Genomic DNA, 15,633 nt, shown 5'->3' with positions numbered 1-15,633 from the left:
ACTTGTTGCCAGCGTAGTTTACGATTTGGTTGTCAACTCTACCTCAAGGTTGACAACGCGAACACAACATTTAATTGACTCAAACAAGGACACGAGTACTCTGTTGATTGATTTCGATTGCTGTCATTACCTAGGTTCACCAGACTGGTTCGTCACTTGGGTACAGCCATGCTGCGGCACGATCCTGGCTATGCGACTTATTGGGGGTGATCAGCCAGCCCCATCGCTTATCATGTGTGTGCATCACATTGTGCGAGTGGCGTGTGCCTCATGCACTACAGTGCGAATAGCCGCCGCGACATCGGATAGCCAGCCCCATTCCAGGGGTACGCGTGGAGTATATAAAAACTCAATATACTTCCCCAAGGTTGATCAAACCGTTTGCTAATCCTATCGAAGGGCAAGTTGATTTTGTCCGCTGGAGTTATACCTTTTTGAGCTCCGTCTCCGCCTTTCATCACAATCAACCCCATTTCGTTTCATTGATCCAATATTGACAGATGATTTTCCGATTCATTCGAGTTATCATCATCATCTTCTCGTTGGCAACTTTCCTTCTCTCGGTATTTGCCCTCGTCGGATCGTACAAAGCAGAAGGCTGGCTCACTGGAACTTACCTCATTGACTTTCATCTCACGCAAGTGGACTTGCCCCAATTGCTTAGTGTCGTTGGTCACAAACGTGACAATGTACCCTTACCGTTTGAGGCAGCGGAATTATTCCAAAACCATCGTCGAAACCCCGGGTTTGTTCAGGACTCGCTGAACGTTGACGAGTCACAACTGGCGAACAACTTCAAGGCCGTGGGCATTGCCAATGCCAAAGAAGCAGCTGTTACTCAACTGGTGATCGCCGCGGCAACTGGTACTGGTACCACTTCGACTCAGGCTACTGGTGGTCCTCAATCTGGACCCAATGGTCAAGCTAATGGCTTCTACAGCACCGTGTCTGAAGTCATTCAAGACATCGCAGATAACCTCCACTACCGTGATTTGGGGCTTGCCGATGTTTACCTGTTGAGTTTCTTTGGCTATTGTCGTGGTTATCGTGTGGGTAACTCTTCAAGTACTAACGACGTCTTCGATAACTCCAAGGTCAACTTCACGTGGTGTCTGCCACCAAAGACCGGATACAAGTTCGACCCTCTCACGGTTATTAAGGATGAAATCACCAATATGATAAACGGTGATGTTCAGGGTGCTCCTGATGGAACGGTTCCACAATTGTCGACCCAAGTGAAGTCCGAGCTTAAAGTCTTAGTGAACAACCTTGATGACGCCACGTTACACCTTCCAAGTGGTGTACAGGAGTATCTCCCCACCGTGAATAATTTGACTGTGGCCTCGATGGCCATGTTGTTTGTTGTGGCCGTGCTCGGCTTTATTTCAATCATTATTCAGGTGCTCGCTATGTGTTTACTGCCAGATGATTGCTGTGCTTCCTTCCTTAATTTCATGGGGCAATGCTTTATGTTTGTGTTCACATTGGTCACTGCCGGTTTGATCACTGGGACCTACTTGACCGTTCGTGATAAGGTGAACGCAGTCACTAGTGAGTGGGGGATGCGTGCATTCATCTCGATCAACTTATATGCATTTATCTGGTCAGCTGCGGTCGCTGCCTTACTTGTGGTGATATTCTCCGCGTTGGGAAGTTGTTGTGGCTTGTTCGGCACTCACCGCAGAATGTACACTAGGGTCGCTCCCTTTGCTGCAGCCGCTGTGCCTTATTACGGTAAGCGTACCACGATTTAAGGAGGCAGCTTCAATTCTTTTTCATAGTGTTATTAATTTACGGGTTAGGAATATAAAGGGTTTAAATTTGGAAACTTGGTAGTAGACCAGCTACTCTATTCCTTCAACTCATTTTGAACAACTCGTTCCACAATACGTTGAATTTTCTCAGGATCGTCTGTGAACACCTCTGAAAACAGAGGTAGATGTTTGACTTCAGCATACACAATATGAGAAATTCGCTTGTTGATATCACAGTAATGATCCAGCAGAACGATTAATGGCCGCCTTCTCTGTTTGCCACTAGGCTTGTATAATGGCCGCAACAATTGTCGAATGTAATCCTGTATCCTTAGCTTCTGGTCCATGGTGAGATCGGCGATCGGAGCGGAATCAGTGTCGCTCTCAGGAGGACTTGTTGCACCTGACAAGACATAGCGTATGGGGGCATCAGGACTCAGATGAGGTGTCATTTGCGGACTTGGACTCATGGTTGGCGCTGGGGATAAGGCTGGTCCTGGTGAGAGTGGTCTCACCGGAGGCAGACGCACCAAAACAGCGGATGATTGGGTTTGATTATACTTGCGGGAACTATTTTGTTTCACCTGATTCAACAAAGAGGTAATTCTCGAAGATTGGGTTGGTTCAGCGTCAGTTGATACTGGCAATAGAGTCTCTTGTTCAACACGTGTAGTCTTTTTGCGCTTGCGGCGAGGCTTACTGGTTTCTGAAGGAGCTGAATCGCGACTGCTGCCTTCAATCACAATGTCATCGACATTATTTCGAATTTGATCAAACCCCTCCCATGACCATTTCTCCTCTGCACTTAGATGCTTCTGTGCTTCTTGTTCACGACGTTGAAGCATACCACCATTGATCCTGGATGGATACGAACGAGTCATCTCCTCATCACTCATGTATTCATCAAACCCAATGCACCTATCATCGCCAACCTCACTCGACACAATTAATCCCCCTTCTGAAAACCTAGTTGCATCATCAAATTCGTAGTCGAATCGCAGCATACGATCCAAACGATTAACACCGGGTTTAGGTTGTTCCACATCACACACTGGACAAAACCAACTATCTTGTTTGATTTGCGCTAATCCCAAACAAGAGAAATGGAAAAACAGACCACAGTACAAGCAATTTACCGGTTGACAATGTAGTCCACAACGATAATCACTCAGGGAACATACCACGCACACTCCAGATAGAGTGACGTTTGCGTAACCAGCATTTTGAATTGTGTTCTCCAGAATTGAACCAGCTGGATTACTTTCCAGATTTATCAGCTTCTGTTGCGATGCGGTCGAGATGGGCATCTTCATTGGGCCGGTGGAATCAATCTTTATAATATGATTGAATTGTAGCCGACATTGCGGACAGCTGTTGGAGTGAGTGGACCACTGACGAATACAGTGATAGTGGTAATCTTTGGGACAACAAGTAAGTGTGCCGATGACACCCGAAAGCGAATCGAGGCATATTTCACAATCCTCCATGTCCGGCATTAATCTTACAGCACATTATAATCATTTGGTGTTATCGAATCGCAATTTTCGGTTATGAGCCTCTGGTGTCGATCGTTTGCATTGATGGCGAGGTCATCATGTTGAAGATACATGTCGCGACACCAATTTGACCTTGTCCAATGCCTTAAACTACCGCTGCCCACAGTGGGACTTGTGTGTGGCAATTGCGACGGGCGCTGCCCATCATGCGACTCATTAGTGAAGCCCACGGCCCCGGCGCTCGTATGCCGAGAGTGTAGTACCGGCCATATGGCTCACAAATGTATTGTTTGTGGCAACTTTTTGGGCGAAGCGAATGAGTTGGGTATCGAAAGCTTCTATTGTTTCGAGTGTGTACAGACTGAAAGACATCGTGAGGGTTGTCCACGGGTGGTTAACGTTGGTACTTTGAAAACGGATATGAAGCTCACTAAGGCAAAGCAACTACAGCGTTGAAGTCAGTTGAGATATATCGGCTTACTATCTTATCTAGGGTTGTTACAGTTTCCCGGCTTAACCGATCAAATTGCTCGAAGGAGCGGCAACTTGAATCACTTCAGAGCTCAGTTAAAGATGCAACACCCCGTCAGGTGTGGAAACCTTCGAAGGCATATGGACCTCACCATGTTACCCAGTAAATTTTCGAATGATCCAGTGCATGTGTATAAATTATTCGTAATTCGAGTGGGAAGACATGTTTCTTCCCTAAGGAATATGTATAATATATCTATGGAACGCTTCCAGACCAGCTAGAACTATTCTTACTTGTGACTGCAACTTCGACCACTGAGTGGACACCGTCACGCCAGCGATCGTCGAGGTAATGCTTTGCTCGTTGGAGTTCGGTAGCCCGCTTTTTACGTAGCAGTTCCAGCTCAGACACCTGCTTCCGCTTTGCACCGATAGCAGTGTCGAGCTGAGCGTCAAGATGCATGAGTTCATTCAAGTACAGCTCGCAACCATACCGCAAACCTTCAAGGTTCTCGTGGCGACCACTGATATTTTCATCATCAACCATGGCATGAGACAACCCAACATAATCGGGATTATCATAGGCACCCATATCGATGGCACCAAGAGAAAACTCTTCGTCATCAATATCTTCGCCAGCGTCCTCAAGCTGCTCCACCAGACTGGTGATTAGCAGTGACGACAAAGGCGGGATGTCGAGACCCACCTGCCCCGGGGCTTGAGGTGTGCGATCATGGTCCAGAGGGGTGTGTTGTTGGTGGCGACTGAGTTCCATTTGGATGAGGTTTTCGATCTGCTGTCTTTCTTCGGCTGATATCAGCGGATTCAAACATGACAGGTGCTCGATGCCTTCATACTGTGTGCTGACCATTAGATCTCCCCGGATGTCGATGGTGTGTGTGGGGAGCTTGTTGCGGTGGGGTTAACCAATTGTGCGAAATAGTCGCTATATAATCAAATGCCGCGTGGTAGTGTCAAAGATAATATGTAACAGTATGCAAAGAGGTTGTAAGAACGGGTCGAATAAAATTTACTCATTGGATAACGGAGCTTTTTATCGTAACTTCAAAAAATTCGTCTCATGTTGTATCCCATAAATTATGAATTTGCTCATATAGGGTTTCGTCATAGAAATACGCCTCAGCTATCCCCGAACTAGTTAGTGCGCTGGATATAGCAAGGCACAAACTTAGTACATTTGCTACAGGTGAGCCTAATCGAGCCCGCCTATTAAAACTCGCCCTTTGAGCCCGTTATGGTCATCTGGCTCCCCGGCGGAGTCGATCCGTCTGTTGCACGGCACCAGTTGCGCTATGCAAAATTAAGGCGGTATGCATTTCGGCACTAGTGAGACGCAACTTGAGGTCTACGAGATGTCTAGTATCTTCCCACCTAAATTAATTATACAATGCCGAGAGATATTTACTTGTCCAACACGTCGGCGTCGTATCTTTGCTTGAACCAAGCGATGGTGTCTTGCTTGTTGGTCTTGTGCGAGTTACCGATGGTGCCTCTGCATCTCTTTCTCTTAGCAATTCTGCCACCAGCTCTGCCCATGACGACGAAGAAGTCCATACCGTAGATACCGATACCGGGGTCGTACTTGATACCCAAGTCAATGTGTTCTTGGACACCGAAACCGAAGTTACCGGTTTCCGAGAAGTTTCTGTCTCTCAATTGGTATTCCTTGACCTTAAGACCTCTTTCGAGAATTTCTTCGGCCTTGGGACCTCTGATGGTGACGTGGACAGCGATCTTTTCGTTTCTTCTGATACCGAAGGTTCTGACGGTGTATCTAGCCTTCGAGTGGACGGGGGTTTGACCCGACAATTGTTCCAAAACCTTGGAGGCTCTGGTCAATCTGTCACCGGATTCACCGACACAGATGTTCAACACCAACTTTTCGATGCGCAATTCACGCATGGGGTTTTGGGACTTGGCAGACTATCATGTTAATATAATGAACGGGTGATGAGTCGAAGAAGATCAGCTGGATGGGGACTCGCACGTCGAAGCAAATCAAAAACAGCAAGCTTCTTCTCTTGGAAACTCGTCCTCAAAGGGGGACACGATCTCCACTGTTGCCACTTACCATTATGGATTCCGTCAGTTACTAACAAAGCTGAACTCGGTCTGATAACAAATTTTTCACCCAGCGCCTGCGACGCACCGGTGCGGAATGTATCACGTGATAGGGCTTGCAACCCTAATGAATATATGGTGATTTGGTGAGGCTCATCACGTGATTAAGTAACACCAACAATAGCGATAGCACTGAGACGGTCAGGGATCGGTTTCTGTGTATGATTAAAATGCTTCAAACTGCTGTATGTCCACCGTAGATTTTACGTCTGTTGAGTTGTAGATCAGGCAATTCTTAACTTACTCATGACTGAACTCCGTTTAATATACTACCGATGCATTATCCAATTCTACGGTATATGGCAGTGCCATAGAGTTTCTGCAAGCCTTACAGATCGAAAGCATCTCCACAATCCCGCCGCGTGCGACACCATTAATCTTTCATGTTTATTCATTAAATCATTGCCCTTCGACATTATTGAACGACTTTTCTTTGTCCTTGATATCCCAGAAAATGTCACCGACATTGTGGTTGCCGTGGTATACCCAACCATTCTCAGTCACATGGTACAAGTTGATAGAACCACCCGAGTAGGCATCACGGTGAGTGGCGGCGAGAATTGACCGCTTACCGAGGTACAACGCATCCTCAACCGACAAATCCCACTTGTACTCAGAGTCCAACACCCCGTAGGCGAAGGTTTGCCCCGACCCAACGCAGAAAAGATCACCCTTCAAACGAGTACCATCGGAGTCAACGTAGTAAATCGTGGGGCCTTCCTTTTTGGTGTAGCCACAAACCATGGTACCCATACTGAGACCCATGCCCTTGTAATTGTACACCAAGTTCCCCAAAATCTTCAGAGCGGCGGCAACGGAGATTCTTTCCTTCGATTTGAGTTCGTACAAGCGACATTGAGCTCCCAACCAGGTTTCCCAATATTGACAATCAGCAGCACCACCAGCCATGGTACCTAAAAGGAAGGGATTAATCCGAATGACCTTGTTAACCGTTTGTGACGCCACCCAGTTACCAGCGGTAGCTCTGGAATCAACAGCAACAACAATACCCCCTTGGAAACGGAAAGCCAACGTGGTGGTACCATGGGCAATCTTGATTTTGCAGTCGGGATTGGTGGCGTCATCGGTGTGAGCTCTCAAGAACTCAGTGGGCTGTGAGATTGGGGGGACGGCAATCAGCGGCGCCAATTGGTTGAGAGGGCCGTCGCAGTATTGCTTTCTGGCCGCCTCAACCTCGTTGCCAATCAGATTGGTGGCAGCGTGGGTGTACTGGTTGGCGATCGAGTTCATTGTGTTCGCTATCGAGTCGCCACCAAATATGTGCGAATGAAGCGTGCGGTGCGAACGCGGTAGGGCGGTGGAGAAGGTATAAATACCGCGCCCATACAGCGATATTTGGTTTATGAGCTCAAGAATCGTCCATTACCATGCATTATTTATGATCTATGTACAAGTTAGGCAAAGACGTCCTTGGGACGACCGATGGTCTTGACTACACGATTCTTTTCGTCGTAGACCTGTTGGACGACTAAGTCCTTGGGAGGGTTTTCGGGGTCTTCGATGGGGACCACAGATCCTTCCACGTCGTACGGAAGCACGTCGGGCAAATACGTCGTGGTCAACCGTTGTTGTTGAGTGCGGTCAAACACCCCAGCAGAAGTGATGAGCTTCTCGATGGTTTCGCGGTCTTCTTTGGTCAACAATTTGCGAGCATACTTGGAGAGCTCAGTTCTAATTTCATCTTGCTTGGTCTGTTTGGCTTCAGGTGACAAATGAGGGCATAATCTCCCTTGAGCGTCCACGTCAACCTTCAGGTCGACCTCAGTAGCCAACTCCCGGTAAGCAGCAACCTGTTCATCATACAGCTCGCCAAGAGTAGCTTTTTGCAACTTGAGTTTGTAAAGGTGGTTGAAGGTGGCCTGAATTTTGGCATCTTCCAAAGGAGTGCCCACCTCCATCAACAAGATGATTTCGACCAAGCGGCTTTCCACAAGTTCTAATTGTGCGTCGTTAAACTGGAAGCCATATTGCCCCGAGCCTAAATCACTTTTGATGTTCGCGATGATCGCCTCCCGGTGTTGTTCTTTTTGTTTCTTAAGCTGTTGCAAGAAAGGTTGGGCGTCGAATTCTTTTTTAGACATATGGGCTTCTTCTTGAGCAGCTTCGGCAGGGTCTTGGAGCTGCTCATAACCAAATCTCCGAACCCGCGGTTGAAAGTGAGGAGTTGGAAGCGATAACTCCTTTTTAAGAGCGACCCCAACGTATTTTCTGAGAGGGTGGAATGGATCATAGTAAAAACGAACGTAACCCGGTTCTTTGGCATAGATGGTGTGGTCGGTACCAATGCCAGTGTTTTCACCAGGGTGTATCTTGGTACCCCGCTGTCTCATAATGATTTCACCTGGTTTGACAAAATGACCTTCGTAGGCCTTGGGACCTAATCTTCGACCAGCAGAGTCATTCTTATTTGTCTTGGACCCAGACACCCGCTTTGTGGCCGTACGGATGGCGGTGATCTGTTGGGAGACATTCCCGACACAGCTTCTACCAAACATGATGGGTGCTTGTGGTTGAAAAATTTGTGAGTCTCAAGCTTTTTTTCTGGTGTGCAGACAAGGGTGCGAATAGTAGCTAATGAGATAACATTTATTGTACTAAGTGTGCATTACCACCATTTGGCGGGGACCCAAACATCATCGATCTTGCCGTCCTTCAAAATGAAGTAGTACGGGAATGACGCACACGAAATACATGCGTGTTGGGGCAAAATTTTAATTTTAGTGCCGTATTCCAAGAATTGTGCCTTTTCATTCTCAGTAGTCAAAATGCCATGTTCTTGAGAAATACGTCCAACAATCCAATCATCATTGTCCGCAAGCTTACCATAACCAGCAATTTTGCTTGTTTCTCGAGCAAGCGAGAGTACACCAGCGTCGATCAACTGCTCACCTGGCCCGGTTCCTCGACCAGGGTAAGTGGACACGATCTCCGCCACCACCAGAACCGCAACTTGTTCAAGAGAAACGCATCCGGTAGCCACCTGTTGTAAGTCACAACAAGGATAATTGCCTGCATGGATTTCGAGATGACCTTCGACGGGAGGTAAGTTCCCATCATCCAAAATCTCAACGGCATGAGCCGTAGGTGTAGATCCCACCGAGAGGGTCAAATCTTCAAAACCTACCGTTCTAGCAATTCTGGCAGCTTTAGTAGCAACAGACACTTCTTTGAAAAGGTACTCACGAGCCTCATCTTTGTTCAAAGCAGTGTAAGCCGAACCTGAGTGGCAGTACAACCCAAAAAGGTTAACATTATCATAAGATTTGATTCTCTTGAAGACTTCGAGTAAACGAGGGGATTCAGGGGTAAGGCCAGCTCTACCGTAACCCATGTCAATCTTGACGAATACAGAGTAAGTTTGCTTGGATGTCCCTAACAAATCCAATTGAGCGATATCATCCACAAGTAAACGGAAGTCCGGAATCTCTTGGGCGAGCTCCTCGCAATCAGCCAATCTCAGCTTGGGAATGGGAATTGAGTAGCAGACATCCTTAACAATGCCTTCTTTAACAAGAGGGAGAATTGCCCTTGCTTCGGGGATTGTCGAAACAAGTACTCGACCGCCGCCGTATTCTTGATTAGCAAGCTGCAACCTCAAGCCTTCGGTCGTCTTATGAGTCTTGACGTGACAGCGCAATGGCACCTTCAACTTATTTGCGCATGCCGTCAAATTATCACAATTCGATTTGAACCGATCGACGTCAAGCACCAACGATGGTGTAGGAAGGTCCTCCCAGGACTTGCCCTTGAACTGTTCAATAAGCAGCTTTTTATCAATTGACATTGATGTAGCAAAGGGTAGGAACAAATCTGCAGTGTGCGCTCGCTTGCTTCGTGCTTCACCTCACTCTACACAAGATCAATATAAATCGAGGGTTTGTTGGACGAGTTACACCTTGTCTTGTTCAACCCATGGAAAACGGCATAAAGCTGTTCAATGCATATATAGGAGATAAAGACGATGTCCACCATAAGAAAATATAACGATTTAGATGATACATGGAAAATCCCGACACTTCCGTTCTTAGCGGCTGATTGATTTATGGTGACGGACAAGAATGTTCCGTTGAGAACCAGCTATTTCAGTGGAGGTCGAATAAAACTCAACAATCTTACCCTTTTCTGAAGATAGCAAAATTGATCAATAACTGATGTTTCAATCAAAAGAAAAGTTGCAAAAGTGAAAAACTTAAAATGTTAATTGGAAAACGTAATTTGTGATTTTGCCGTTTTCGAAATTTTTTAGAAATGGGCGTGTAGCTCAGTTGGTAGAGCGTTCGCTTAGCATGCGAAAGGTCTTGGGTTCGATTCCCAACTCGTCCAGGTCTTACAATTTTTTATTGCTTATACGTATAACAATCTTCGAAGAAAGCAATCTCCAAATCTAACGCCTTAGTGAAAGTATCCTCGACCAACTTCGGATTGGAATTGCCAACTCGATCCACTTCCGAGGCCAAAAAGTCCACCCACTGCAGGAATTCAGGACCTGCGTGGAGATCAATCCATTTTTGATATTTGTAAGGTAAGCCATCTTTGATTGGGTTGGCAAGAGGCCATTCCAAGTAAAACTTTTCAAAGAGCCACATGGCAGTGATCACTTCGACGTACGAATCGCTCTCACGAAGTTCTTGCAAGTAGTCCAAGTACTCTTTGACTTTCGGCAAAAGGAGATCGTCCGGGCCAGCGACACCAGCATCCTTCAATTCCTTGAGAACTCTCGTGAAATAGTCATTTTCATCGTTAGAAATAAATCCAATTTGTTTCCCAAGCACAATCATCAGGGGTGGGTGGTCACACAAACGCAATACTTGGCCGAATACATTGAGACCAAGGTTGAAGAATAAGAGATCCTGATGCATGTACGTCCACAAGACCGAGTCTTCAAGAGTCCCAGCACACAATTGAGCAGGAAGAGGGTGTTTGACACCCTTGTCAAACTCAGCATGAAACTTTTGCAAAATAGATTCCGTTAAAGTCATGGCGACTGATAAAATTTAGTGAAAATTGGCATAAATTTATAGGCTCGGACAGGGGTATTGGCCCTATGCGCTTAGATGGTTCATGCATCTAATGCAATAAGCGATTGCGAGCGGGAACCTTCGTTATGAGAAGCCTCACTCAGTATTGTGACAATTTACAGATTACAGGTCTGAACATCTGAAAGTTCAACTAATTGTTAGTCTCATATTAATTAGTGATATCAATTTAGAGGGCTCGTGGGCCCACTAATCATGACGATAACGCAGTAATGTAAAATATTTAAATCATGTAACTTACAATTTGATGATGATGATGATTGTGAATGGATTTTTTTTCAGTTGTGAAGAGCGTTTAAATATTGATGCCTCAAACGCGTGACTTTATATGCACTACTTACGCTACTAAGGGATGGACAACTGTGCCAATTTCGCGTTGATTTCATCAGCCCAACGAAGTAACATGTCGGACTTGGTGACCTTATCAACCAACATGGTTTGATTGTCGTTTTCTTCCTCTTGGGGTTGTATCAATGCACTCCCCGTCTCAGGAGTGTCACCCTTAAGTTCTTGTTTCTGGATGGAAATCACCTTGTCTTTCTGGCTCATTTCGTATTTGATGGGTACAGGAAGGGCGCTTCGAAGATGCAGACACCATTGGTCAGCTGCAACCACCCATTCGCTTTTCGATTGGGGTCGTTCGTGACCACTGTAGATGAGCGAAGTCACAGAAGTTGTCGAGGGTTCTGAATTGGCGGAGTCCGGCTCCGTAATGGTTGATGTGCCTCCATTGACACGTGGAGGTAATAATGAAGACAAATCGAACAGATTGATCACTTGAAGATTGCCGTAAATTGACTTACCGTTGGACGTAGGCTCAAAGATCAGCGCCGGTGAATCCTCAGTAATCAACGAGCGGTTCACAAAATCAAGCTTGGTATTGGTGAGCTTCCCAGCAGTTACTAATTCCAATACGAGTTCTTGCAAACGATCATTGCTTAAATGACAGCGTGCGCACACAGTTTCATACAGAACCAGCTTGTATGTTTTGGTGAGATTGATAAGAGTCTTGGCAATCAAGTTATCAAGAATGCGAGAATTGGCAAACTGAAATATCGGATCGCTTGCCAAGGGGTCATTTTCTTTTGCCATGTTAGACACCACACGCTTGTATGTCTCGATATCTGCGGAGTCATAGGCATCAATCATTGCCATCAATCCACTGTACTCATCCAACTGTGAATATGCTTGAGTTTCTTGCGATTCGAAAGGATTAAACTCGTTGTCAGAAAGCATGGCACTTAAAGCCAAATACTTCAACACTGTTCTCTTTTTCGTTGACCCAACTTCATCGTAGTTGTTGAAACATTCGTAAAATAACAAGCGAGCCTTTTCAAAGTTACCACGGTAAAACAGCACTCGTGCCCCCGCCTCCCGTAACACCCCGATGATTTTGGGGTGGGCCACTGCGGTATTGATTGTGAGAGATCTCTGGTAGAGATCAGAGAGTACCGACAAATCGACGTTCGCTTGCTGAGAGTACAACTCCACTTCAGCCGCCATCAATTGGAGGGCATATGAGGTCGACGATCCATCAGGGATCGAGTCCAACCGTTCATTGATGAGTTTGACCATTGGCTTCCAAGCATCGGGATCACCAGGATCAATACGGTCAAGCTTAGTCAAGTTGGCTTTGAACCAGATGCGGGTGAAACAGTTTTCAGCAATGACAAATGCGAGGATCTTGTCGATAAAGGCATTGACAAATTCCACGGGTGTATTTTCGTCAGATGTGTACTTAGTAATCATTTTTGACAACAGCTCCTCAAAATAGTTAGGGGGTAATTTGGTACCTATATCGAGGATGAGATCGACACTGTTGAGCACTTTGTCGTAAACCCCTTGATCAAATTGAATTTTCATGATCTGTTTGCACGACTTAAATACCCACTCTCTGGCCTCGGGGTCGTCATTTTTCGCCAGGGACACGATCAGTTCAAGCCCTTGCACCGCTTGATCGGGGTCGTCGTACTTTAACCCCTTCGCGCTGTAGTATTTGTTCTCGACGGCATAGTCCTCGTCCATATCCGACACCGGCACGTCGTTGTCATCTTCATCACCATCCTCAAACTCGAATTCATACGACTCTTCCGAATAGAAGTCCTCGTCAGACATCAATGGCGACCAAGCTGGATTGCACAGTTGAAGTGCGCGCGAGCCGCAAAACCAAAGGCGAAGTGATTACGCCTTATGACCTGATCGAGCAGGGAATGATAAGAAACCATGCTTTCATAAAATAGATAATGGCCCACGATGATGTTTCCATTTGAAGTAGTAACAAATCGTAATTACGCTTGATCCATGCATCATTTGTCGAGATCTTTAATGGGACATCGCAATCGTCTTCAGTTACCAGACCTCTACATTCAAAATGAATTTACTGATTTCAATTTCGCTCGACACATATGACAGTCTCGATAATCTGGCCTATCACTAATCATACACGGCTCGCAGTGATAATAGAAACTCCTCGGTATCTCAGCTAGTGGCCACAAATTCACATTCACTTCGACCCAAAAATCTATCATTGAAGATGACATTGACAATGATTGACATTTCTAGGTCGATCGATGATTCGATTACGACTACTTTAGCAATACAAATTAAACGCGAGACGTCGACGACGGCATTGTTTCGTCGAGCGGGGCTTTCGATTAGGCCTACCCCGCGCACACGATCTTCGCACGGTGGTAGGCTAAATTTGGACGTAGTAGTGATGAAGCGCCTCTATTGTGACACCTGTCATGACGTATTAAGACGTCCCCAGACCAGCACATGCTGGTGTATGTCTCAACCGAGGATGGCGATAGCTCCGCGGAATTACTGTTGGCCCTCGCCAACTTCCATATCGCCGAAAGCGATCTCGGCGCGGCGGCAGGTATCGACAGGGTGCCGGCGGCAGGTGGGGTCCTGTAAATGAGGGCAAAAGCAGAAATAACGGCTGCAGCCAGGGCTTCTACACAGCCGAAGTCATCGTTGACGACGGGTTGCTCGGCTTACCCCGCCAAAACCTAGGCCAACGCTGCCACCGTTTCCGGCACCGGTGGCCGGGGGGCCTCGCGGTGCCGCCATAGCAGTTTCTATGCGAGCACATGCTCGTGGCCGGTGGCCAATGAAATAGCCGTGCCGGCAATGCGGATGTGCTAGCTACATGACATCACCGCACGACGGTAGCACTAACCGACGAGCGCGGCCACCGCTGCCCTGTCGCGACGTCTTCGTCGGCCTCGAGCCCTGACCACCCAAAAAAACGAAATGATGGGTATATTGAGATGAGGGGATGCCCCCCCCATTAAAAACCGACCCAGGTAGACACTGTAGCCAACGCCCCATCCGTTCTCCAACCCCACCGGTGCCCCGGTGTCACCCCCACCGCCTTAGCTACCCCAGGTTGCCTCGATATCGCTTGCATCTCCGGTTCCAGCCGGCAGCAAAGCCCCAGCGGCCTTTTTTTCCGCTTCCTCGGCACCTCACAGCACCCTCCCAGTATATATATGTATCGGCCCGCAGCAGCCCCCAAGGCGGTATTATCCAGAAGGTACAGCATGTTACGTTTACAGCAGTTGTCGTCGCACCTCGAACCGCAACCACAAATGCCTGAGGGGGTCATCCCGGAGCGTCCCTTCCGTATCACCGTCATCGGGCTGGGGAACTGGGGGACGACGATCGCCAAGGTGTTGGCGGAGAACGCCGCCACGCGCCCCAACTTGTTCAAGCACAACGTCTACATGTGGGTCCACCAGGAGATGATCGACGGCCAGCGGCTCACCGACATCATCAACGACAAGCACGAGAACGTCAAGTACTTGCCCGGGGTCCACTTGCCCCCGAACTTGGTGGCGGAGCCCGACATTGTCCAGGCGCTGGAAAACGCCGACTTGCTCGTGTTTAACTTGCCCCACCAGTTCTTGCCCACCATTTGCGCCAAGCTCAAGGGCAAGCTCAAGCCCCACGTGCGGGCGATCTCGTGTCTCAAGGGGCTCGAAGTCACCAAGGACGGCGTCAAGACGTTGTCGCAATACATCACCGACGAATTGGGGGTGCAGTGCGGCGTGTTGCTGGGGGCCAACTTGGCGCCCGAAATCGCCCGCGGCAAGTGGCTGGAAACGACGGTGGCCTACAAGATCCCCGCTGACTTCCAAGGTGAAGGTAAGGACATCGACCACTTTGTGCTCAAAGCCGCCTTCCACCGCCCTTACTTCCACGTGAGAGTGGTTGATGACATTGACGGTACCTCCGTGGCTGGGGCGCTTAAGAACATTGTTGCCATCGCTGTGGGTTTTGTCGAGGGTCTCAAATGGGGCGACAACGCCAAAGCGGCCATCATGCGGGTGGGTTTACTTGAAACCATCAAGTTCTCCACCACTTTCTTCCCCAGCTCCGAAGCCACCACATTCACCCAGGAGAGTGCCGGGGTCGCCGACTTGATCACCACCTGCTCTGGTGGTCGTAATGTCAAGGTGGGTCGCTACATGGCCGAGACCGGTGCCCTGGCGGCGGAAGCGGAAAAGAAGTTGTTGAACGGTCAGTCGTCGCAGGGTATCATCACCGCCAAGGAAGTCCACGAGTTGTTGGTCAACACCAACAAGACGAAGGAGTTCCCCTTATTTGAGGCCACTTACCAGATCATCTATGGTCTGGAACTGATCGAAAACTTGCCGCGGTTGTTAGAAAACTGCTCGTAACCTTAGGTAGGTGTCGTGATTTCTCAGT

General features: G+C 47.7%; 10 protein-coding genes across 10 annotated transcripts; 2 read left to right on the top strand and 8 right to left on the bottom strand. All coding sequences in view use genetic code 12, as the record gives it.

Annotated features, from left to right (window-relative positions):
* Positions 1–500: 500 nt before the first annotated feature.
* On the top strand, positions 501–1,754 carry DIURU_003381 (uncharacterized protein; the record flags this gene model as incomplete). Its single annotated transcript, XM_034156137.1, has 1 exon — positions 501–1,754. One exon carries the CDS (start codon positions 501–503, stop codon positions 1,752–1,754), a length of 1,254 nt encoding a protein of 417 aa, XP_034011634.1.
* A 95-nt stretch (positions 1,755–1,849) lies between these two features.
* On the bottom strand, positions 1,850–2,758 carry DIURU_003380 (ubiquitin-protein ligase; the record flags this gene model as incomplete). Its single annotated transcript, XM_034156136.1, has 1 exon — positions 1,850–2,758. One exon carries the CDS (start codon positions 2,756–2,758, stop codon positions 1,850–1,852), a length of 909 nt encoding a protein of 302 aa, XP_034011633.1.
* A 1,219-nt stretch (positions 2,759–3,977) lies between these two features.
* DIURU_003379 (uncharacterized protein) lies at positions 3,978–4,592 on the bottom strand (the record flags this gene model as incomplete). Its single annotated transcript, XM_034156134.1, has 1 exon — positions 3,978–4,592. The coding sequence occupies one exon, from the start codon at positions 4,590–4,592 to the stop codon at positions 3,978–3,980; it is 615 nt and encodes a 204-aa protein (XP_034011632.1).
* Positions 4,593–5,143: 551 nt separating this feature from the next.
* On the bottom strand, positions 5,144–5,644 carry RPL11 (60S ribosomal protein uL5; the record flags this gene model as incomplete). Its single annotated transcript, XM_034156133.1, has 1 exon — positions 5,144–5,644. The coding sequence occupies one exon, from the start codon at positions 5,642–5,644 to the stop codon at positions 5,144–5,146; it is 501 nt and encodes a 166-aa protein (XP_034011631.1).
* Positions 5,645–6,262: 618 nt separating this feature from the next.
* Positions 6,263–7,114, bottom strand: PRE2 (proteasome core particle subunit beta 5; the record flags this gene model as incomplete). Its single annotated transcript, XM_034156132.1, has 1 exon — positions 6,263–7,114. One exon carries the CDS (start codon positions 7,112–7,114, stop codon positions 6,263–6,265), a length of 852 nt encoding a protein of 283 aa, XP_034011630.1.
* A 164-nt stretch (positions 7,115–7,278) lies between these two features.
* MRP7 (mitochondrial 54S ribosomal protein bL27m) lies at positions 7,279–8,379 on the bottom strand (the record flags this gene model as incomplete). Its single annotated transcript, XM_034156131.1, has 1 exon — positions 7,279–8,379. One exon carries the CDS (start codon positions 8,377–8,379, stop codon positions 7,279–7,281), a length of 1,101 nt encoding a protein of 366 aa, XP_034011629.1.
* A 110-nt stretch (positions 8,380–8,489) lies between these two features.
* On the bottom strand, positions 8,490–9,668 carry DIURU_003375 (uncharacterized protein; the record flags this gene model as incomplete). The annotated part of the gene is made up of 1 exon (XM_034156130.1): positions 8,490–9,668. The coding sequence occupies one exon, from the start codon at positions 9,666–9,668 to the stop codon at positions 8,490–8,492; it is 1,179 nt and encodes a 392-aa protein (XP_034011628.1).
* A 553-nt stretch (positions 9,669–10,221) lies between these two features.
* Positions 10,222–10,863, bottom strand: DIURU_003374 (uncharacterized protein; the record flags this gene model as incomplete). Its single annotated transcript, XM_034156129.1, has 1 exon — positions 10,222–10,863. The coding sequence occupies one exon, from the start codon at positions 10,861–10,863 to the stop codon at positions 10,222–10,224; it is 642 nt and encodes a 213-aa protein (XP_034011627.1).
* A 402-nt stretch (positions 10,864–11,265) lies between these two features.
* On the bottom strand, positions 11,266–13,035 carry DIURU_003373 (uncharacterized protein; the record flags this gene model as incomplete). The annotated part of the gene is made up of 1 exon (XM_034156128.1): positions 11,266–13,035. The coding sequence occupies one exon, from the start codon at positions 13,033–13,035 to the stop codon at positions 11,266–11,268; it is 1,770 nt and encodes a 589-aa protein (XP_034011626.1).
* Positions 13,036–14,513: 1,478 nt separating this feature from the next.
* On the top strand, positions 14,514–15,605 carry GPD1 (glycerol-3-phosphate dehydrogenase (NAD(+)); the record flags this gene model as incomplete). Its single annotated transcript, XM_034156127.1, has 1 exon — positions 14,514–15,605. One exon carries the CDS (start codon positions 14,514–14,516, stop codon positions 15,603–15,605), a length of 1,092 nt encoding a protein of 363 aa, XP_034011625.1.
* Positions 15,606–15,633: the final 28 nt, after the last annotated feature.

The sequence above is a fragment of the Diutina rugosa genome (genome assembly GCF_008704595.1).
Source record: "Diutina rugosa strain CBS 613 chromosome Unknown scaffold1_size794362, whole genome shotgun sequence".
NCBI classification, from domain to species: domain Eukaryota; kingdom Fungi; phylum Ascomycota; class Pichiomycetes; order Serinales; family Debaryomycetaceae; genus Diutina; species Diutina rugosa.
Note: the sequence above shows the minus strand (reverse complement) of the source record. Positions and strands in the feature narration are given on the sequence as shown.